Genomic DNA, 23,370 nt, shown 5'->3' on the forward strand with positions numbered 1-23,370 from the left:
CAGCAAAGATGGGCAGAAAGGTGCCACCCTGGGCGGTTACATTCCGCCTTCCCGCGGGACGCCGCAGGGCGGGCACCGCAGCGGAGCGGGGATGCAGGAGCCGCGCTACCAAGGCGCTCCGCTGCCAGGGTGCTCCGCTCCCGCGTCGCGCCTCAGCTCCGCCTCCCCGGAGCAGCGGCTGCCGCAGCGCCCCGCCACATCCCTTCAGACACAGCGCTCGGGCGGGCCAAGCTCCCCCCGCCCTCCGAGCCCGCAGCCGGGCCCCCCGCGCTGCAGCCCCACGGAGCCGGTCGCGCCCCCCGCCCGCTCCGGCCCCACCGGCCCCTCACCGCGCCGGGGCCCGCCCGCCGCGCCGCCATGGGCCGCGCCCGCCCAGCTCCGGTCTGCGGGGAGGAGCCGCGGCTCCTTCCGCCCCCGCCGCGGCTGCGCCCCCTCAGCGCCGGGAGGGCCGCCCGCCCCGGGCCTTCTCGGCTGCGCTTTCCCGCCGGCGGCTCGCTCACCGGAGCCAGTCAGGCCATGCGGCTCCGGGCGGGAGTCCTCCTCTGTCGGGCTGCAGACAAGTAAAATCAAGGGGAAAAGGGTTCTGCTTGTAGCCTGGATCTCAAACTGATAAATGAAGCAATCATTAAAAAAAAAAAAAAAAAAAAAAAAAAAAAAAAAAAACACCAAAAAAGTAGGAAATAATACATGGGAAAAAGGCAAAGAGATAATAGTCGACAAATGCTGGACTAGGCAGAAGTGGGGAAGCTAGTCATGGACCAGCAGCACAGAGCTGGCTGCTGTTTTCACCCTCTGCCAGTACTTACACCAATGACATACTGGGGCTTCGGTCTCCCATTTTACGTCTAAACAGGGAATACAAGCCCTGGCTCCACAACAAGCAGGCATCCTGATGGCTGTAACATTTGACTTTAAATCACCTCTTTCTAGACTGCCTAACTCACTTCTGTTGATTTTCCTCCAAGATGAGGTAGGCCAACAAAATAACCATCTGTGTACCTCAGGGGGCAAGACAGCTACAAATACGAGGTGAAAAGAGTGAGGAACTATTTGCCACAAGCATTACACCCTTTGAGAAGGAGACTGTGCTACCACAGACCAAACCAATTTGAGAAAGGGTTTCTGATTTTCCTCTTTGGTAAGTCCACATTCTATCAGTTTGTACTAACTTGAGTTGATGAAAGAGAAGAAAAGGTATTTTACATGTGTTATGAAGATAACTGGGTTTTGGAGCAATTCATATTATGCTGACACCATTCATATCTTAAAAGGTAAAAAGGATTACCAACAAACCAATACCTTCATAAATAACACTGCTGACGGACACCATGCAGAAAAAAAAAAAAAAAAAAAAGCACATTCTGACTTAATATCATTTGTAAGGCTTACAGAATGTAGAGGCATCACAGAACCAGAACAAGCATAATAAAAAAGGAAACACCCTTTCTGAATTTATGCGTAAGTAAATAACACAGATATATGCAACAAAATAGATTTTTCTTTATTCTTGTAATTGAGTGCTCACAGTATTTCCTTTCTTTTTTGTACAAAAGTGATGCAACTGTAACATAAAATGCTCAAGAACTACATAGAACATAGTATGATTATATCTCCCATAGCAGCTAATCCTCTTCCAAATCCCTCACATACAAAGATAAATTCTTGCAATCCTGACATTAGGATTATTCTTGAAGTAAAACATAAGCTGTAATCTTTCTGAAGCTGCCTGCTGCTCAGAATTAGGGCTGAGTGTCTGAGCATATCCACACTGCAGGGACCCACTGGGGCTCATCCTGTGCACGATGTACTGCAGACAGCAGCTGTGCAGATGCTTCTTGTAAATTGTCATTCACAATCACGTGATCAAAGAACTGACCAAACTGAGCTTCCATTTTCTTGGCCGATTCCTCCATCTCCTGTAAATCTTCTTCCTGTGAGACAGAGTAAGTCCATAAAACTTCAATATTGTATAGAGAAAAATACCTGCAGAGCATCTGCAAAACACCTTCGGCCACATAAACAAGGTGAATAGATAATGTCAGTCTGCTTTATTTCATTTACAGTTTGCTATAATAAAGTACATCTGCTACAGTCAGTTCCAGGTCTCAAAACCAGAGCTGCCTGCCATGTGCTTCCCAAAGAAGTGCCTTGTGTCTCAGTACCCTCCATTTGCCCTAAAAGAGTTACTCTAATGATAAGTGCTGGCAGAGAATGTTAGGGACTGGAAGGTAAATCTGATAATGCTTGTGTTCTTATTCCAAATTTTAGTTTATTTCCCCTGTGTCCATGTTACTTTGTCATAGCAATCATGAACTATTTCCACATAATTATAGACTGAGGTCTCCAAAATGTTAGGATGCTAAATTCGATGATGATTTGCATGGAAATGATTGTATCAAAGTGCTGTATATATTCTAAATGTAAGATATGCATTTCCTGCAAGCAGGATCTGTGTTTTATCTACAGAACTTAGTATAGAATTGATACTATCATTAAGCATACATTAAATACTAATTCCCTGGAAAAAAATAATAATACTACTGAACAAAGCACATTCCAAGTATTTCAGTGCAAACAGTATATATGCGTTGACTCAAATATTGACACAAGGCAGCTAATTAAAAATATGCAAAATAGCTTTTCCTTTTTGAAGACATTTTGAAGCAAAATGCCTCAGCCACCTAGATTACAAATGACAATTCTTATGCTTCAAAGCCAGTCTGGAAGGGGGAAAGAAATCCCAACAAAATCTACAGAAAAACATAAAAATAATTAGATTTGATACTGAAGACACAGTAATATTTTAAGAGTTAACAGTGTAGCATAGTAGAATGCATTATGTTCTAATAACAGAATCTCAGATTAATAAACTCAATCTTTTATTTCCAAATCTCACCTTGAACTTCATGTTCACATAATAATCCGTAATGATCCTGGCATTTTTACGTGTCTGCCTCATGCAACCTATGCTGGGTGGCTTGATGAATATAATGTAGGGCTTTAACTCATGGGTCCGGGCTATTTGTATACCCTGCAAATGAAGAGTAAAATGAAGTATTTCAAGTGTATTCATCCCAGTTTTACTCCCATAAAAAACCAGTTGTTTACAACATACTGTTATCCCCAGACCTAGGAGACACTTTTTTCAGGAACACTTACTTGAAAAAGATCTCACTAATAATCTCTGGAGTGGACATTGTTAAACAACTGTAGCATACAATCACTGAATTCTGCTAGGTAGCCTTATTAGGAGATGCTTTCAATACCAGGAATGAGGGAACAGTGTCATTAACAGATCTCTACAATCAACTACATTAAAGATGCATTTGAAACCTGTTCTTTTTTAACTGGGAGCTACTTTTGGAACAAGTACCTCTTAATTGTTCCATGCTGGAATAAAGTATCCTGCTTTCAGAACTCCTTTACTGTATAACATTTCCTAATGCTAATAAGTATTTTAAATTACTGCAGAACAGTGGAGGGAATAAAAAAAAAAAAAAAAAAAAAAAAGCTCAAGAAAATCATAGCATGTAAACTTGGTCAAACCACCAGATTTAAAGTATGCTATTCAGCACTAGTTCTGCTACCTCATTGGTCTTACTTAACACCCCTTCCCAAACTGGTCCCTTTAACTCACACTCTAAAAAAAATGAGAGTGGCACATCTGTCCAAGTGGCAAGATTACACAGCCCATGCCCCAAAACCCCTCTTTTACGCCTTTGCTTAAAAACGTTACGGAAGAAACCCAAAGGACAGTTTTAGGTGTGAAGACTAAGGTGTGACCTCATCTGCCTCTTACAGCAGTTTCAGTTTTTGAGTAGTACCCCCACAAATGTTGTAACTTAATTTCTATTTTAAGCAGCACAAATCACTGCACTAAGGCTCAGACACACTGGCTCTGCATAATCCGAGGGAAATATCCAAGAATTACTGATTCTCTTACATTCTGTTAGAGGAGATGTTGAAATAGCATAGCCCAGACAGCTCCTAAGTACTAAATATGCAAGAAATTCAGAGAAGGTTAGCAAGGTTTAGCTAGACACAGCTCTAAGTATCTTAGATATTTACAAGATATTTTATTAGCCTTATCTTCATCAGCAAATTCAATGCAAAAATAGAAGGTAAAGAAAAGTGAATAGCATTTAAGTGAAGAAGCAGGTTACTAAGAGCTGTAACTTCTGGAGAGAAATACAGGCACAAAGGCACACTAGAATTTTCAGCCTTTTCTTGATTACTTTACCTGTTGCTGCTTTTACCAAAGGGTGTTCTGAGATTGCTAATAGATGGACAAAACTCTTAATTAATAGGGCTTGGAGGAAGAAAAAAATCTCATGCAACAGATCTCCATGTGAAATACTAATCCTTACTTTAAGTATGAAAACTCATTTCCATTCCATCCAAACTGATAATGTAGCTGCTGGCTTGGTAAAAAATGCACTGTTCTCAACATACTTGTCACTGTAGTACCACCACCACCCCCTAAGACACATGAAAAGAATAATCTATCATTAATAAGCACCATGAGGTAAAGTGAAAGACAAGACAAAGCAACTAACACTGGCTCAAGAATGTAGAGAAAATTATTTTTCCTTCCAGAAGATTCCCTGCCCCTTTACCACTCACCTGTGGTTCTAAATCTATTACACAGATCTTCCCTGCATCCAGGACTGTCCGCACTGCATCAATACTGGTACCATACAGGTACCCTTTGTACTCCCCGTATTCCAGCATTCTGCAACAGTGGTGAGGAAGAAGGAAAATGAAAGAGCATTTGAGTTTCAAAAAGGTTCTATTTAAAGGTGAAATCTTCAAATATAATCCAGTGATCAGGACTGAATGATCATAAAACCTACTGAACACTATTCACCTTTGCTCTTCCCTGCTACACTGGGCACAAAAATCCATTACAGTTCAGCATCTCCAAAACATGCATTTTTTTACTCATCACGGTTTTATGAATTTTGTGTCTAGAGGTTGTGATTTTACTTGTCAATGCTTGGCAATTACATACTACAAATAACTTCTTAAATCTGAAGATCTCAAAGCACTTGGCACCGCTCAATGAGTGTCACTTCTATAGTGCTGAGCTAGTCTGTCTTAGAGAGATTAATGATGCATAGGAAGAAGCAGACACTTTTGAGTATTTAGCCCTTAGAGTTCAACTACTCATGTGTCATCACTCAGAGATCCTGCAGGGGAGTTGTAGGTCAAAACCAGGTGTGATTCACTGCTAAATTTTCAAAAGCAGTCTGGTTTCCAGGGCAGTTAAATGCATAACTTAAAAGCACATCTAATGAGCTCAGGACTAGAGAGCGCACTGCCTTTTAGAAGGATTCTGAGATTAATTGTGGAGGAGCTATTTGCAACTGCACGAACCCAGTCTTTGAAGAAACAGTCTCAAGTAGTTTGACCCAAATTTACACTACACACACAGTAAGAGTGGAGGAGTCCGAACTTGGGACCTAACTACAAAACTGTGTTTTCTTGAATCATGTTGCATTTTAGGTAATAAAAATGTAATTCATCTCTTGTGCTCACCTGTGGCTGTACACCATGTTTTCAAAAGTTTCTTTCGATATGTAGTGATATTCACGACCATTCATTTCGTAACTTTTCTGAACACGGGTCGTGTCTGAAGGAAGATATAACACACAAAAACAATCAGCTGCAACAAAATTATTGTAACTTTGTAAGTGGAAATGAGAACTAATGAAGAACTATCAATCAGTATTTTCATAAATAATAATATGAGTTATTTCCATTTGTTAATCCAGAGCAAAAGCCCCATATACAGTAATGGTTTGCCAGAGACAAGTCATTGAAAGTTATCAAAGCACAATTGTATTTCTTGGAATGGAAGAGTAGTTTAATCCAAATAGTTGTGAATCAAAGCAATCAGGAACTACCTTGGAACTGGTTGCACAACTCTTTTTACTCCTCAGAAGCAAAATTTTTTAAAGTTCATTCGGAAAAAACCCACAAGCTTCCCACACTTGCACCTTCCCCTTATCTGGGATCTTAATCACTAAGTCCTGAATTTTCAGCTAGCTTCAGATACATAATTTGCAGTTTGGTTATCTAAATTATAAGAAGCAAATAAACACAGGTAGAAATAATTTCAGTTGTTACGTCAGAAGTTAAGCTGCATAAGTCTCATCTGAGACTAGAAGGCTAATAAGGAAAGCTGCAAAGCCTATTAAGCACCAACTTCTGTTGTCTTCATTCTCAAATCTGAGCACTTAAACCCTAAGAACTTAAAATATCTCCAAGAAACGTGTGGTTTTTTTTGGTTTTTTTTTTTTTTTTTTTTTTTTTTTTTAAACCTAGGAAAATCAAACACCAAAATTAAACTAAATCATGCTGATAACTTTTCAACTCCATAAAGCTTTTAATGGTTTCAGAGGCTGGAACTTGAACATACCTTTGTCTGATTTGGCAAAATGAGATAGTATTTTAAACTAATCCTTATGAAAGCAAACAGTAGAGCTGAAGAAACAGCCATACACAAAGGCAATAGGAAGGTACTTGGCATTTCCTATTCATGTTTGAATTGGGGTAGTGGAGGAAAGAGGAAAAGCATTACATACGAGGTGTGGCACTTTGAAATTCTCGTGGGTTACTTGTGATCAGCCTTCGCCGCAGCTCATTCACGCCAACTCCTGCGGGACCTGGAAAGTTGGAAAAGCAGCAAATATTACTGACAGGGTACAAATCACTCCCTAGCAATATAGCCATACCCAGGAGGCAACTCAGCAGTACTATTTTAAAAGGAAAAACTTATCAAATACTTCCAGACTTAAAAAGGTCAGTGGATTTGCCTTTACTCAGTTTGCTTTGTCAGGATCATAGAACAATGCAGAACAACAGCTTCCCTTCAGTGACCACAATTAAAGTCTCCTTGAGAGCCTGCAGACCACTTAATACTTAGTATGTTCTATAACAGGTGTTATTAAAGGCATCTTTCTATACTCTTCATGACTGAAATTGTTCTAGTCTGGAGTTAAATATCCTTCCTATTATTATCCTCTCTGTGCATTTAACACTGGTTGTAGAAATGCCTGTAAAGATGTTTTCTATTTTCTAAGTTACCAATGTTTTCTCATCATTTTCATTCCCAGCTGAATATAAAACTGAACCACTTCCCAAATTAAATCCATTATCAAGCAGCATTCATAACTGTACGGCTTCTTCTAAGCACTTTATTATTGTTGTTTTTAAACATCCACTATCTCAAGCAAAGATGATAACTACATTAAACTTTAACACAAATAATGGGGTCAAATGACAGTAATTCTTGAAATGTTGCTTTGAGAGCTGCCTACACAGTCAGCAACCACCGCAAACAGCAGGAAGAAACCTCAGCAGATCAGAGCATGCGTGACTGTTCCCTCTCCTCTGGCAGAGGAGGATGAAATGTGCCTGCAAAGGTTGTTAACTCCTTACCCACGAGGATGATTAGCCTGTGCCGGTCTGTTGGGTGCCGCTGGTACCTGACCACCTCTTCATAGGGAGCTGCCAGGGTGCTGTAGCAGCTGCTGGGGCAGCGGGAGTAGCAGGACTGCTGGTTGAGCCGCGCCTTCCTGCGACACAGCCGCATGCTCCTGCGGAATCCAGCTGGAGGGGTAAAGGTACAGGACTGGAAAATACACCCGACACGCAGGCAACTAGTTCTTTAGCCCAAAGGGGCTCTTTCTAAGCCACTCAACATACTACCTTTTCTGAGCTCTTTGCAAGGTGAAGGTTAGTGAATTTCATTGCTGCTCTTGGTATGACAGCTTGGTAGAATCTCTAAGCATTAAGTGACAGCTGCAGAGTAGTTAAAACCCGCTGAAAGTCACCTGAAAATTAGCCCAGAATTCCAAAAGACTCCCAAAACAAGCTGAATGAGAAGTTTCTGACTACCTGAGGCATCCCTAGGAAACAGGTCAATTTTTTTGATACTGTAGGTGGTTTGCTCTCATGAGGCAGGTCTGGAACATTTGCTCCAGCCTCCAGAATGTGTATTTTAAAGGTCACTGTGGTTTAATAACCACAGAGGTAGGTTTGTTGCTCCACTTGACCATCCAACTCTGAAAACTTCACAAACAGGTATACTTTTCTAATGAATGTCTTCATGATTATTCTCAGTGGATGACAGACATTACTTTTGAGCAAAATTATTCATGGAGTCAAGTTTAAATAGCAGTGGCCAAATCTCTGCAGAAACCTGGCAGGATGAAAGATTTAAATGGAGAGATTGAGCATTATTAGGAGGAAAAAGACTTCCTGATATTTGGAAAACAAAGAAAGCTGTATTCCATTTAGTAAGCCTTCAGGTGATATAAGTAACAAAATGTTTTATTTAACTTTAGACAAGCACTTACTCTAGATCAAGCCCCAAACATGCTACTTATCTTTAGTCATTGCATACCAATAAAGACTCGTTGACCAAATTCACCAAATTCTTCCTCTTCTAGAATACAAAGAACAAATACTTATGAAATAAAAAGAACAGAAAAAGCTTAAAAGCTAGATGGCAAACAATTATTGCTGATCTCAAGGAAAAAAAGGAGTTTCAGTAAATATGTGGAAGTATGATGCCTAATATAATTTTAAAAGCATGATACTCCACAATGTGAAATATTTTAATATTTCACACAACCAATGACCAATTCAAAAGGGTTATTGTAAGAAAAAAAACAACATGGAAAGTCTTGCTATTTTCTAAATTAAATTTGAAACTTAACATTCTGTTTGTTTTATTCCTACAATATCTAGATACCAGACAATGTTTTGAAATTGAAATTAATGAACAAAGCCTCCACATAATTTAAGCTTTTCAGGTGAAATCTGTCTTACAAGAACTCTGTAGTAAAAACAATAACTAACAAGTCAGTAGCTCAAAATCAGAAACAAAATATTTGTAACTCAATTTCTGTCCCATAGCACGTTTGGAAAATGCAACTTGTGTCTGCTTAGATCTTTCAGGCAAAATGAAGACCTGATTTTAATATTTCTTTTTCTTAATTGGATCAGTGATCTTTGTGCTCCAGCATGGGAGCATAACCTGTTTCCTCCAATTTTTTTGTCCTCATTCTCAAGCTGTTCTTCATGAAGGCTTCACTATTCAGGTGAGACTTCTAAAACTCACTGCATGTATTTTTTTTTTAATTAAGTCCCTTGTATAAGGGTCAAACGTACCAATTTTCCAATAAATCAATGTTCAGAAAGTTTAGGAACTGTTTGGGAAAGGTGATTAGAAAACAAATAATGAAGGGAAAAAATGGTGGCATTGTTTAGCTTTCTTTTCAAGAAGGACTCCTTATTTTCCCCTAATCATGCATGTAATTTTCCAAGCTGTGCATTCCCTTTATTTAGGCCTTGTTAAAGCAAGAATGAGATACAGAAGTACAGAAGACATAGGCATGTCTTTAAAAACATTTCCTTTGTTCCAAAGAACATTATTTTCAAATGGTTTGAAATGGTTTTAGCACTAGACTCTTCGATTTACAATTATCTCATAAGTGTGCAAGTATTCAAACAAAAGTAGATGCACATTAATTGCTCTTTCACATCTATGCACTCTTCATTACTTGTATCTTTACAATACAGGTTTATTCCTACATTTCTATATGTACTAACAACTAGTTTATGACTATGAACAAAAATCTTTGGAACAAAACTGCTCATTCAGGGCAATGTTCAGAGTAATGTTCAGCTGACACATGCTCATATAATTTCTATTTTCAGGTCTCTTGAGTCATCATTCAAACATATTTAAATATTTCTCCTTTATCTACCCTCTCTTCTGGAATGGAGAGCAGTGTGGAATTCTACAGGGAACAGGCAGTTCAGCGACCATGTATTGCAAGAAGAGTGCTAAAGCATAAACACAGATAAATTCTATTAGATTACTGCTTACAGGAGACAGGGAGAGAGAAAAAAGTTAATGTTACCTTCTTTAAGCTCCTCTGCACATTCAGATAGAAACAGACATAAAACAATTAGTTCTGAGAAGACAGTCTATACTATGGTCTAACAAAAAACCCAACCAGCATTGTCCAACGCATTTACAAAATGTAGAAAACAGGTACTGCAGACATGAAAATAGGCTTCTTTGAGCATGAATTCTCAGTTCCCAAGGAATGCAAGAGTCATCTGTGTCAGTATCTTAGTGCAAAATACATCTGCAACTGCTGGTTAAAGTGGAATGTAGGATAGCAGATATTTGCACCTTTATTCTTCTGTGTGGATATAGCAGAGAGCTGACTCAGCACTGAGCAGGATTTGCAGCGGTAATCCCCAAGTGCGGCTATCAGAAACATCCTAGTCTGAAAAGAAAAGACTACCCTGCAGACCTGCTCGTTGTGCCTTAAAAGCTGTGGGCATTCCTTGAGAGGTAGAAGAGAACAAACCACTTGTGATAAGAGAAGAAGGTGCAGAAAGAAAAACTGGCAGAAGAACTGGCAAGTAGAGACTTTGTGGAGAAGAACAAATGTAAGGTAAAATGACACTCTTCTCCACAAGATTACCAAATACCTCAAATGAAAAGTTTAGCAGTAGTTTTATTTTAGGGAAGAAATGATTTATTTTAGAAAACTTAACTTTTGCAGAACTCTCAACATGCTATAAATAAGAAGCTGCTTCCTAAATGAAAAACAAAACACCTCTATATCATCTTTGTTAAAAAAACCTCCCAAACTTAATGATTGTATTTTTTTATACATAAATAATGAATTTTAACAGCATTTTCCTTTCCTGTATGCCAGCCATGCCCATAATCAGGAATCCAGAAGCAGCTTTCCTCTTTACCACATCAACTCCTACAGGCACTGGGGATTCAGGCCTCCGCATTAGCGAAGGTAATCCAATTATCTGCTGACATCAGTGCAGGCCCTGCTGTCACAGCTTGCACGGGTACAACTGACGAGGGCTGGATAAACAGATCTGCTACTGATGCACGAGAAGAAACATTCGCACTCATGGGATAAGAGGACAGAAACCTTACTACTAAGGTAATCAGAGAACACGAGGAGGACTTAAAGCAACAGGATTTTACATAATGGCTTCTCAAGACAGAATGGCTTCTGAAGCTAAAGTGGCATTTTGGTTTTTGCCACCTGCTTGTTTCTAAGACACTTGCTTGTCTCTGGACAGCGTTCTGACAGCAGAACAATAGCAAGGAATTTAGAGTTAGGTCAGAGAACTTACCTGACTCAAATGTTTCTTCATCTTGTTTAGTAATCCAGATAGCAAAGATATTAAAATAAATTCAAAATTTAATTTTTTTCCTTCTAATGAATGTCAGAATCAGAACTCAGTTTTCCAGCTTCTGTTGGTCTGTCTCACACATACTTTCCCCAGCTCCCTCTATCCTGAGGTGGCAAAATACAGCTCATCATACTTGACTTAACTGCTTCATCTCTTTTCACACAGTCCTACAGGATCACAGATCACATCCTCCATGAGAGCTTCTGAACTACCTTGGAGAAGGAAGAATGAACTGCACTGCTTTAGGGAGCAACTCAAGCTACCAATCTTTACACTCAGTGTTCACAAGTAAAAAACCTATTCTTGCTCGTTATTCTCCCAAGATCAATTTGACAAGAAATTGTGTGGGTTCTCCAAGACCTCAACAATCTCTGGTATTAAATATGCGATAGACAAAAAACTATGGTAACTTTACAGCCACAATCCAACACCTGAATCAAAGAGGTTGGATCTCATTCAAGCAGATATTTTTGTGCTGGTCAAAAGACTTTACTATAAGCACTGTACACCTGAACTGAAAACAGCTCAGTTTAATACACTTATACTAGATGAGGTTTCCAGGGTATGAAAAACAGAATTTTCTACCATTAAGTTCACTAGGAGAATGAGTGCTTTTATTTAGGAAATGAGACTTTTAACTAGCTATTGCCTTGAAGCAAATAAAATAATATCTCGTGAATTCAGTTACCTGTTTCCACACACTTTTCGTCAATCTGCATGTCATCTTCTACAGATCAACACAAAGGAAAAAAAATCATCTGAATCAGAAAAACACTTGGGAGGAAAAACACCTTGCAGATCTTACAAGACTGAACTCAGACATCAGAAACAAGGTAAGTGAAGCTCAAATCATCCTTAGACATCTTTAAGGATTTTAACTGCAAACTCCCGTTTAGTGAGGTTCCTTGTGTACAGTGAACAAAAACTCTTAAGTGAGTGCTCTGAAGGGCTTCTGGCACAGAGACAAATACATCTAACTTGAATTCTCCTCTTGAAGTAATGAAAGGTTTAACATGCCTGTCAATCTGTTTGTCCATTAGATATCTATTTATTAAGTATTAGCATGAGGGAATATAATTTTCTGTCCTATAGCTTTTAAATATCTTTCCAACATGCTACACTCAAGGAAAGTGTTTTGCTTTTTATTTTTATTATTACTTTTACAAGGAAGAAAAGGAAAAGATCAATTCAGCTCTCTCTCAATCTCCAGACCACATCAATTTATGTGATCACATGAGCTTGGCAATCTCACGGGCTCACAATACAGCACTGTTAGTGTTTTGTTCTTGCATGCCCTTCCAGATAGGCCCAGCAGGAGCTATATTCCAGTTACAGGGCAATTGTCAGAGTATCTGTCAATCACATTCTGCCCATATGTATTCTTTAAGGAAACACTCTCTCGGAGCTGCTCCAGGAGAGAAAGAAGGAGAAGAAAAGAGAAAGAGGAAATTTTGTCTTTCTTTCCCCAAAGAACCCATCCAAACAGTCACTTCCCTGACAGATAATGTTTCCACTTTAAGACAATGAATCCATCTACTACTTCAGGTGAAAAAAGGCTGGATTTCAATTGTTAAGCACACAAAATACCAAGAACCTGGGCTTCTTCTGCATGTATGTATGAAAATGCCTCATTTCTGACAATTTTTTTAAAGCCTGTAAAACCATGTGCTGTATTGGTTCCAGGTACAGAAATGCAATGCTGTCCAGATGTGATTTCCTACCTTCTTCCACAGTGCTTACTGCTCACAGCATATCCATTGAAGCAGTTAAAATGCAATAAAATTATGGTGAAAGAGAGCCTCAGCTCTAGCAGTCAGTGCAAGAAGAATCTAGTGAATGAAACACATTCCCTCTGGGATTTATCATGAGAGAAAAAATTTGTACTTGCAAAAATATCCATAGAAGAAAATGGGGACAAAAAACCAGGAAGAACATTCTTTTTCTGAGAATAATTGCGTATTTACAGAAAATTGTAGTTGACAGAGGATAATATTTCTGGATTGTTACCATGAATAAATTAAGGGGCAGCATAGCTTATCTTAGACCTCAAGAAAAGAAGTTCTATTATTCTCTCAATAGCTTTGATGGCAAAGAAACATTCTAAACATTATATAGCACTTCTCAGTGCAGAGCTGGTATCTCTGTCCCAGAAAAGCCAGGCCAGTGCAATTGTCACCTCAAGACTTACAGCCATTTCTCCTAGAGAGAACTGGCTGGCCTAGTGAGCTCCTAGAACTTAGAGACTTCAGAAGAAGTTGAGTTCACAGCTTCTCTTATGGTCAGATCCCAAGTGCACTGGAGACAACCATCTCCACCATCAGTACTCCAGGTACAATTATTAAGTATTTGTTTTTCTGGGGATAGTTAACACACTTGAAGGTTGCAATATGGCTCCAGAAACAATCTGTCTTAAGTCTTTAAATTAAGCTGAATTGTATAAGCTTCTGTTTCAGTATCCCTGAAACAGAGACAAGATCTTTCTTTCCTGCTGTACTGCTCAAGTAACTTTTCACTCACACATTGATGATTTGATACAGAGATGGGGCTGGAAAGGCTGAGACCACCAGAATTCTCGCTGCTTCCTATATAGAAATAAATTTATCACAGTTAAAGAAACAAAACAGTCCACATGCATGTTATGCTCCAGCCAGATTCACTGCTTACATGTAAGATTGATCAGTACTGAACTGAGAGAAGACAGCAAGAACTGAAACATTATCAATGTTTTAGCCCACTGCAAAGTCCTGAAATAAAACCAACATGCTATCAGAATTATTCCAATTTCCAAATCAACAGCCCAGAAGTATTAAGAGTTGATATAAAAGTACATGAAGATAAGCCATACTGTGGTACAGACTCCTGCAAATAGAAGAGTGTGTCTGGTAAGAGAAGTAATACTACTGCCTCCATTACTACCCAGAGCCTCTTACTTGCAGCCTGAGTCACAACCCAGTTTGATTTCACCTTGCATTATACAGACTGCAGGTAGGTTTATATTTATTACAAAGGGAAGTTTATCATCTGCTATTGCATGGCCTTATGTTATCCTGAGGGTACCACAGGACATGTGGTTAAAGGTTCAGATTGAAAGGTTTGCTACCGCAGTGTAAGAACTCTGATTCTGAATGCATGTAGTGTAAAAATAATGGTCTATTTATGCAGAAAATAATAAGCAAGAAATGGTTGTTCTTCCTTGAGTGTTTGGGGTTTTTTCTTCATTATGTTCATCTGGTCTACTCAGTTTTGACCAAAGCTGAAGAGGCGACTCATGCATCACTGGACATCTTTAAAAAAATACTATGCTTTTAGTGTCCCACTCTTCCCCTTGCTCTTTTTTTTTCATCATAGATGACAATTCTTTAATAGTCAGGGCCCTCAATTTCCATACATCTTTCAGCTGTTACACTCCACCAGTTGTTTTAGCAACCAGCATGGAGACTGGACAAATGCTGCAAATTTCCTAAATGGCAAATTGAGATTATAGTGGTGCTTTCAAAATCTTGTGCTCACACAGGTGCTCTTAGGGGGAAAAAAAGCAAGAAGTCAGAGATCAGAAAGAGGAAAGATATTTGTCAGATGTCACTCTGAATCATAGTTACAAAACTTAGGAAAAATTTAAATAAAGTGTAAATAACTGGCTAATTTTTAACCAGAAATCAGGAAAATGATGATTTCTTTACCTTTTAAGAAGATGATTTGAGGGTATGAGCCCAGCACAGGCACTGAGATCTGAAACTTTCCTAGCCTGCCACCAGAGAGCATCATTCTGGTCCACAATCTGGAGTATTTCACCCCTCTTAAAAGGCAAACCTGCATCAGCACATGGTATGGCAGGATCCTGCAAGGGCCAGTAATCTGCCATTGCTCGCACATAAAGCTGGGAAAGCAAATACACAGGAGTCAGCAGAAGCCAAGTTTAGAACGGATACATGAGCTTTACAATCACAGGGACAGATATTGCTGCAACTTCAGTATAACGATGAAGTCAAATTTTAAAAACCAGATCAAGCCTTAACCCTCTCTGGTCATTAAATGAGGAAAAAATCCCATTTGTCTCATACATTGTAAGAAGAACTGACCTTCAACCTTGTAGATCACTCTGGAAGTGCCTTCATTACACAGTTACATTTCTACTTACTGTCTTTACTGCTTCAGCAACAACATATTGATGTCAGCTGAGAGGCAGCCATAAAGACAAGGTAACACTTTAGAGATTGCAATAAACTTCCAGGCAACACCATGTCTTTGTATCACACAATTAGGCACTACTGCTACCAGTCTGGAAAAAGAAAAATAATGTTTCTTACTGTTGTTTGGTTGCTGACAGGCCGATCAGAAACTGGAATTAATTTGAACATAATTGTCCCCTGGGACAGGGCCTAAATGATTAGAAAAGAATTAAAATATTGTTGGTATTCAGCACAAGTAATCAAACATAGATAAGACAAGCTCTACACAGCATGGCTTTGAGGATACTGCAATGTTTGTGTTACAGATAGAATTCAGGTAGACAGAGTCAATGTGACAATACTGTATTTTTTCCAAAAGGAAAAATGGATGAAAGAAATGAATGAATGAATGAAACATCAATTTTTTTGCTAAATATTTTTTAATTTAATGCAACCTATGTTTCATTGTAAGTATATGTAATTTCAGCATTGATTCATACCAAACTTTTCTACTGAAATCTTATTTAAATTAGTGGCAGGGTCTGGTTAAATGGGTGATATAAAGGGGGAGGAACATAATTTAGTAATTAAACATTCCAATAGAGTTTGTATTTCTTATACCTAGAAATGGTACAACCACGGCAATAGCACATAGACTTGGTATGATTACACACAGAAATACCTCACTGGCTAGCACTTTAAACTTTTCAGTCAAGAAACCTGAAAAATTGTGGGCAAAATGACAAAACAGGGACATCTCAACAGATTTCTTCATGAGAATTTTGGTAACAGTAATTACACTGCCCTTTTCTTGCAAGGTGAGGTGTTTAGTTTACAAGCTCATTCACTCTGCTTTTGTGCGTTTTATAACATGGACTCTTAGTAGAATAGCAGCTTTCCACTACTTTTTTGTGGAATATTAATTGAGTGGCACTTCCAGAAAAAATTATGAATCACTGAAGTCTGAATAAATCAGTATTTTTTCCAGAAGCTGCAGAGGGGATGGTCACAATTAAGTTAATTTCTGTCCAGATCAGAAGTCAGATTTAATTCTGGTTTCATGTATTTGGATTCATGAGCAGTTGTGGACTTCAGTCACGGCAAGGAAACAGTCAGAATTTTCTGTTAAAAATTTCAGGCTTTCTCATGTGCAAGAGTATGTAAAAGAGTGAGCATACAAATAATCTTAAGGCACAAAGTAGAAAACATATTTTAAAAATATTAAATACCAGAATATTAATGACTTGCTCAGGCTCAAGTCCCTCAACAGGAACTCCATTTACTTCCACCAGTTTGTCTCCAGCATACAGCAACCCTACCATGAAAACAAATATGAAAACAGCAGCAGGAGTTTTATCAAAGCATGATTTATCTTGGATAGGCAAGGCAGGGTCACTGCACCATGTATGGAGGAAGGTATTTTGGATTCAGGCTGCACTGCCCCTGGATGGGACTGCAGATTGCTGTGGGTCACAAGGAGCTTGCAGGCTTCAGCTCTCTTAATCCTTCCCACTCCCCCATATGCCATCTACAATCTACTGATAATTTGCCTTAAATTAGCATAAACATTTTAATATTGCTCCATTTCCCAAAGTAACTTATCCTGTATTAATAGACCATGAGACTTGGAATAAGACCCCTAAAAACTCCAGGTGCATAACATTTTAATATTGCTCCATTTCCCAAAGTAACTTATCCTGTATTAATAAACCATGAGACTTGGAATAAGACCCCTAAAAACTCCAGGTGCAGTGAGAGGTTCTGGGACTCCTCTCTGCCCTTTAGAGTAAACCCCTCACAATGTTGTTTTCTTTTCCATATTCCATTAATTCAGTTAAAATATTAGTCAAACTGGGAACTTAATCAGCTATTTTCTGCAAGTTGGGTTTTCTTCTCTATACAAAGGCCAGAAAAATACTAAAAAGAACTATTTTATAATGATTACAGTTGAATTTTACTTCTGATGTTTTACAGTTTAGTTACATTTCCTAAGGGACATGGAACACATTCAATTCTAGGATGACAAACTAGTAACATTTCCAAGGAAACTCCTTGCAAGATTGCTTAGCTACTACTGCTAAGCACAGTGTTTAGTAGAGTAGTGCTGAAAAGTATTACTATGTGTTCCTTAAAGCCCATTATCTTCTAGAATCACCAACTATTGATATTTACCATTTCTCCATTAGGGAATGTGCTGTATTTCATACTACACTGCAACTTGGGATATCCAGGTATTGGTGCCAAGAACACATAACAAAAACTGGATTTCTACCTCAACTCAGTCTAAGACAGCAAATTCATCTGAAAATTTATGAAGCCAGAATCAAAGTCACTACAATGCATCACTGCTTACAGTGCTATCCCATGTGCACATCATCTTGGTTTATAATGGAAGATTAATCATAGCAGCTAAAGTATTATCTTACTTCAAATATCTTATTTAAAGTTCAGTTTTATGTATCAATTTGTTTCAAATTCCACCTACCACTTCTGTCTGCCAGCCCACCATGGATCACACGGGCAACCGTTATGTCACCTGTTAGCTCATGGCGCTTAATGGTGGCACCCTGGCAGGTAAGAACAAAGAAGAAACACATTGGTCACCAAAGGACCCCAGTCAGTTTCCTTCCATATCATAAGTCTGATCTTCATACTGACCCAAAGGCATTGAGGGATACGGCCTTTTTACCACAACATAGATATAGCAATAACCACAGAATCAAGGAATAAGCTGAGTTGGAAGGGACCATGAGGATCACTGAGTTCAACTCCTGGCCCTGCACAGCATCATCACCAAGAGTCACACACTGTGCCTGAGAGCATTGTCCCATCTCTTCCTGAACTGTCAGGTTTGGTGCTGTAACCACTTCCCTGGGGAGCCTTTTCCAGACACCCTCTGGGTGAAGAACCTTTTTCTAATATCCAACCTAAACCTCCCCTGACAGAACTTCAGGCCATTCCCTCAGGTTCTGTCACTGGTCACCAGAGATCAGTGCCTGCCTCTCCTTCTCTTCCTGTCACAGGGCAGTTGTGACTGCAGTGAGGTCTCCTCCTCAGTCTCCTCCAGGCTGAACAGACCAAGTGACCTCAGCCACTCCTCATACAGCTTCTCCCCAAGGCCCTTCACCATCTTCATCCCCCTCTTTTGGACACTCTCTAGTAGTTTAATGTCTTTCCTACATCCTAGCACCCAAAACTCCCCACTCCCCCAGCACCTGAGGTGAGGCTGCCCCAGTGCAGAGCACAGCGGGACAATCCCCTCCCTTGCCCAGCTGGCCATGCTGTGCCTGATGCCCCTCAGGACATGGTTGGCCCTCCTGGCTGCCAGGGCACTGCTCATATCAACTTGCCATTGACCTGGACCCCCCCAGGTCTCTTTCCACAGCACTGCTTTCCAGCACCTCATTCCCCAATCTTTCCATACACTCAAGGTTGCCCCATCTCAGGTGCAGAATCTGGCACTTTTCCATGTGGAATTTCACATGGTTGGTGGTTGTCCAGGCCTCCCTGCCCTCAAGGGAGTCAACAGCTACTCCCAGTTTTGCATCATCTATGAACCTCCTCAGTACCCTTTCCAGTCCTGTATCTGGGTCATTCATAAAGATGTTGAAGAGCACAGAGCCAAGGATGAAGCCCTGCAGAACCCTACTAGTGAAAAGTCCCCAGTCTGATGTTACACCAGTCACTATAGCCCTTTTCACTTAACCCATGAGCCACTTGCTCACCCATCCCATTCAGCTGGACATTTTGTCCAGAAGGATACTCTGAGACACAGTATCAAAAGCTTTACTGAATTCCAAAAGGTTTACATCAATTGGCTTCCCCTGATCAGCTAGCTGGGTTACCTTGTCATAAAAGGCAATCAGGTTTGATAAACAGGACTTTCCCCTCATGAAGCCGTGCTGGCTGTGACCAATGGCAGTGTTATCCCTCAGGTGTTTTTCAATACCTCCCAGAATAATCTTCTCCGTAACTTTACCAGGCACTGAAGTGAGCCTGACAGGCCTGTAGTTTCCAGGGCCATAATGTATTAGTACTAAGTCCTTCAATGTCTTCAACTTCCATAACAGTAAAATAACCTCACTGGTTGATAGTTAGAAATCCCTTTTATCTCCAATATTACAGCTATCTTTTCCTAAAACAGATTAGCTAAACTATACAATGTTTGCTGCTTGTGAGTACAAATGACTTCTAAAGAACTTTCAAAGTCTCTCCTCCCTTCCTTTGTTTTGGCCATGGGAATAACTCTCAGTCCTGTTTGGTTTTATCTGATATAATGAAAATGCCAAATGTTCAAACCCTGAGCAGACAAGGCACTGAACAACCTACTCTACTTACATCCACACTGCAGGGCTAGATGGTCTCCTTAGGCCCTTTCCAACCTCAACAATTCTGGACAAGAAAACTCTGTTAAAATCTGGACAAAAATGCACACAATCCCCATAACACTCCTGGGAAGAAACCAATATGCATCCAATGCATTATCAATTATTTCTAAGTTAAAATAATTTGACAGATGCAAGAAAGGTCTCTCACCAGTGGCTGGTTATTTTTCACTAAGCAGACAATCCTCATAGCTTCTTCATTTTCAGGTATGTTGTCTGGCAGTGGTGGAAGGGTAGGTTCAAAATCTTTCTGGGCCACAGTATCATGAGCAGATAGCAAGGCCTGTTACAAATGAAAACACGCAAACCAACCAACCCATAAGCAAAGATCATGCAATAGCAGAGCTTTAAAGAGCAACTGGTCAGAAAACAGAAACCACTGAATGTGTTCCTTTGTGAACACAGATGCCTTGCACATAATGACATTTTCTTTTTTCCATGCGGAAAATCAAACCATGAAAGTTTTAAGAACAATTCCTCTGTTTCTTGTAGAAAACTTACAGAAGATTAAATATTTCTATTTGGAGCTCGGGTTAAGAATGTCGGACTTGCAATTTCAAGGAAAATTCTATTTATATATCTGCAGTAACTGCCCATAATTTAAATCTTTGTAAGAAACATCTTTCAAACATAACTTTAAGAAAAATGCAGCCTACTGCAGGTACTTCAGATACACAGTCCACATTTGATCTCATGATCAGATTAGTTCATTATTAGTTAACTATGACTCTTCTGGCTCCTTTACCAATTCTTGTGAACAGCTGCCTATCCACTGCCATTCCCACTGCAGAGAGCTCCATGAGCAAACTTTCTTTCCTTATGCAGGACTTGCCTTAAAGTGTGGAGAACGCAGGAGCCGTCTTAGCTCTTTGATCTCTCCTGACTGAGGGGCTTCACGCAGTAACTCTATCACCTGATAAATGTAGGAAAGAAAGCACAGAGATGGATTCTAGGGGACAATTAGTTTAGAAAGCTCTACAGAGAATGTAAAGGAATGTGGTATGGAGACAGTAAAGCCCCCACACATTATATGAGTCAGAGGATGTCCTTATGGTTTGCTCTAGAACTGGACAATATGACCACAGCTGCACAAAATTCAGCCAGACTTAATTTAGTTCAGGCACAGTGCCATGTGCTCTGAATTAGTTTTTGCTCCCATCTCTCAACCAATTTCATCACTAGTCTCGGTTTCTCTACTTCGTCATTAACTCTCCTACTAATTAAAAGATTAAGAATTCAGCTATTATAATTAGAAAAATCTAAAAAGCTTTTCAATATCCTCATGTCAGTCTGCTTGATTGTAGCCATAACACTGCACCACAGAGTTATATGGGAAGAAAAATACATGGTCAGAGATTAAACAATTAACTTTTGTGTTCATTACACTGGCCAGGATTTGTGTAGTCCAGCAACCACAGCTGTGCCCATTTCTCATGGCCTCCCTCTCACCACAGTAAGGGCTGCTGAGTAGTTTCACAACTGTGCAAGGAGAGTTTCAAGTTTATATACTGTACTTAGACCTGAGACACAGAATAAATAGCAGAACACTTAACTGGAGCAGAATCCATTCATTTGGTATGAGAAAGTAAAGCAATAAACTGTGCATACAATCTCACCTCACGACTCAACGCACGTGCCTGCAGCGTGACAGGAGCTGGTCTTTTTCCAAGGTAGTGTTGGAGGCATTCATAAATCTGTTGCATGCCATGACATACAAAACAAGGCAATGATAACATTGACCAGTTCACATGATCATACAGATACATACATGATGGCAATGGACAACACTATTTCTGGAAACTTCTCAGTCCAACTAGAGCCCCTAGTCTGCAATCTAAATTCTTAATATGTAATGCATCTGGAATTGAGTCTTGAACTCAATGCCTTTCCATATTATCAGGTAGCTAGCCAGTTGGGACTGTAGTTTTGAATTTTCCTAGAAGAAAAGCTGTTTGCACAGGTCAGTAGCTTGATAGTCAATTCTCTGATTCATAGCCTGTTTCCTTCCTCTAGTTGAAGGCCTAATTGCTGCATTTAAAATGCCCTTATGGAGATTCCTATCCAATAAAAGCTCTTCATTAAAAATCAAGGATTTTAAAATTCCTTCTTAAAGAATAGCAGAATTTGTACAGAATTTGTCTCAGAGATAAAATTCTTCTCAAGAGAGAACACCAGTCAAAACTCTGTTCTCTAACAATATAAGATCTTCAATTACAGATCAGATGAATAGGCTGCAAAATAAAAAAATACAGTGTCACAGGCCAAGAAGTGGGATGCACAGTCATACAGAAATTTAAGAACGGGAAAGAGAACTGAGCAATTATGTGTTCAGTCTCTGTCCCCTGCCCTTAATACAGAAAGTAGACGAGAATGTTTTATTTTCCTTTAAAGCATAAGTGGTTTTGTTGACTTTGACTGCTGATTTAGAACTGACATCAGGACCATCAGCACTTAGTGTAAACAAGCATTTATTGTCCTGATGTGGCAAAATCAAGTAGCTGTTCCCTAGAGATTGTTCCATAGGTGACCTTTGCTTTCCCAGCTGTGTGGTACCTTACCTTCAGCAGTGCTTGCAGCCAGCGAGATCTGAGCAGGTCATAGAGCATGCCAACGCCATTGACATCTCTCTTACAGAGCAAACTGAGCTCTTGCAGTGCTAGAGTCAGAACATGAGATACACCTGAGCCCAAGAAACAGAAAAGCGCAAGACAAGACACTTCAGTACAAAGAGAAGACCAACCAAAGCCAAACAGTGACCCAGACCTTTCAAACGCACTTTTCCTCAATTTGTACTTCTCAGAAATGAACAGAAATTTCCTGCCTGCCTTGCTTTTTTTCCTGCAATCAACTCTGTTGCATAAGAGCTATTTTACCATGTTATTAGCCAGCAGGGTTAGACCAATACTAGCAATTTGCAACTGACCTGTGAGAAAACCATACAGGCAATCTCACACATAACAGTCTGGGTTCAAGCTCATACTTCCTACTGAGAAAAGATGAAACAACAAAAAACTCCTTGGCTTTATAAGCCAGAAAAAAATGCCAGGTATTCTCCTCTGATGCTCTCTTAAGTTAAATGCATACCACTACTGAACATGAAGAATTATTCTAATTATTAAGTAGTAAGACTTCAGACACATTCATCTTTCTCATGACTCAGTGGAAGAAGAGTCACAGAGATCAAAGAACAAAACTTTTTTCAAAGGGAAAGAAAACTGAAAAAGAGATGCAAAAGTTACCATTATCTTTACTGCTGACTGTTGGCACCTCCATCTTCTCCTTTATTCAAGGAGATTCCACCCACTTTGAATACTGCATTCACACCACGTTGGTTTCACAAAGATAGATGCTGAACTAGGGAAAAGAGCATCCTCATATCAGAATACTTTCAGGTATTTTACACTGACAAGAAAGTAGAATTTAAAACAAAGGAAAGAGTAGGCAATAATTTGTATTTAAAGTCCACCATGGGTGTCAAAAATAAATTAAATATATGAGTCCCACCTGTAAATTCAGCTACTCAGTACCGTCCAAGATGCAGACAGACTAACTTCAACTGCAATATG

General features: G+C 39.6%; 1 protein-coding gene across 1 annotated transcript; it reads right to left on the reverse strand.

The window, feature by feature from the left end:
• Positions 1-1,324: 1,324 nt before the first annotated feature.
• Positions 1,325-23,167, reverse strand: MPP4 (MAGUK p55 scaffold protein 4). Its single transcript, XM_083865740.1, has 21 exons — positions 23,044-23,167; positions 22,363-22,484; positions 21,421-21,498; positions 20,637-20,717; positions 19,956-20,087; positions 17,905-17,986; positions 16,649-16,734; positions 15,558-15,629; positions 14,931-15,127; positions 13,768-13,832; positions 12,972-12,989; positions 11,939-11,977; positions 11,191-11,211; positions 9,936-9,950; positions 8,411-8,452; positions 7,444-7,614; positions 6,588-6,668; positions 5,539-5,632; positions 4,624-4,732; positions 2,897-3,031; positions 1,325-1,931 (listed from the first exon to the last, which is right to left on the reverse strand). The coding sequence occupies exons 1-21, from the start codon at positions 23,075-23,077 to the stop codon at positions 1,740-1,742; spliced, it is 1,866 nt and encodes a 621-aa protein (XP_083721866.1). The 5' UTR covers positions 23,078-23,167; the 3' UTR covers positions 1,325-1,739.
• Positions 23,168-23,370: the final 203 nt, after the last annotated feature.

This window comes from Zosterops lateralis (genome assembly GCF_965231275.1).
Source record: "Zosterops lateralis genome assembly, chromosome: 7".
Taxonomy (NCBI): domain Eukaryota; kingdom Metazoa; phylum Chordata; class Aves; order Passeriformes; family Zosteropidae; genus Zosterops; species Zosterops lateralis.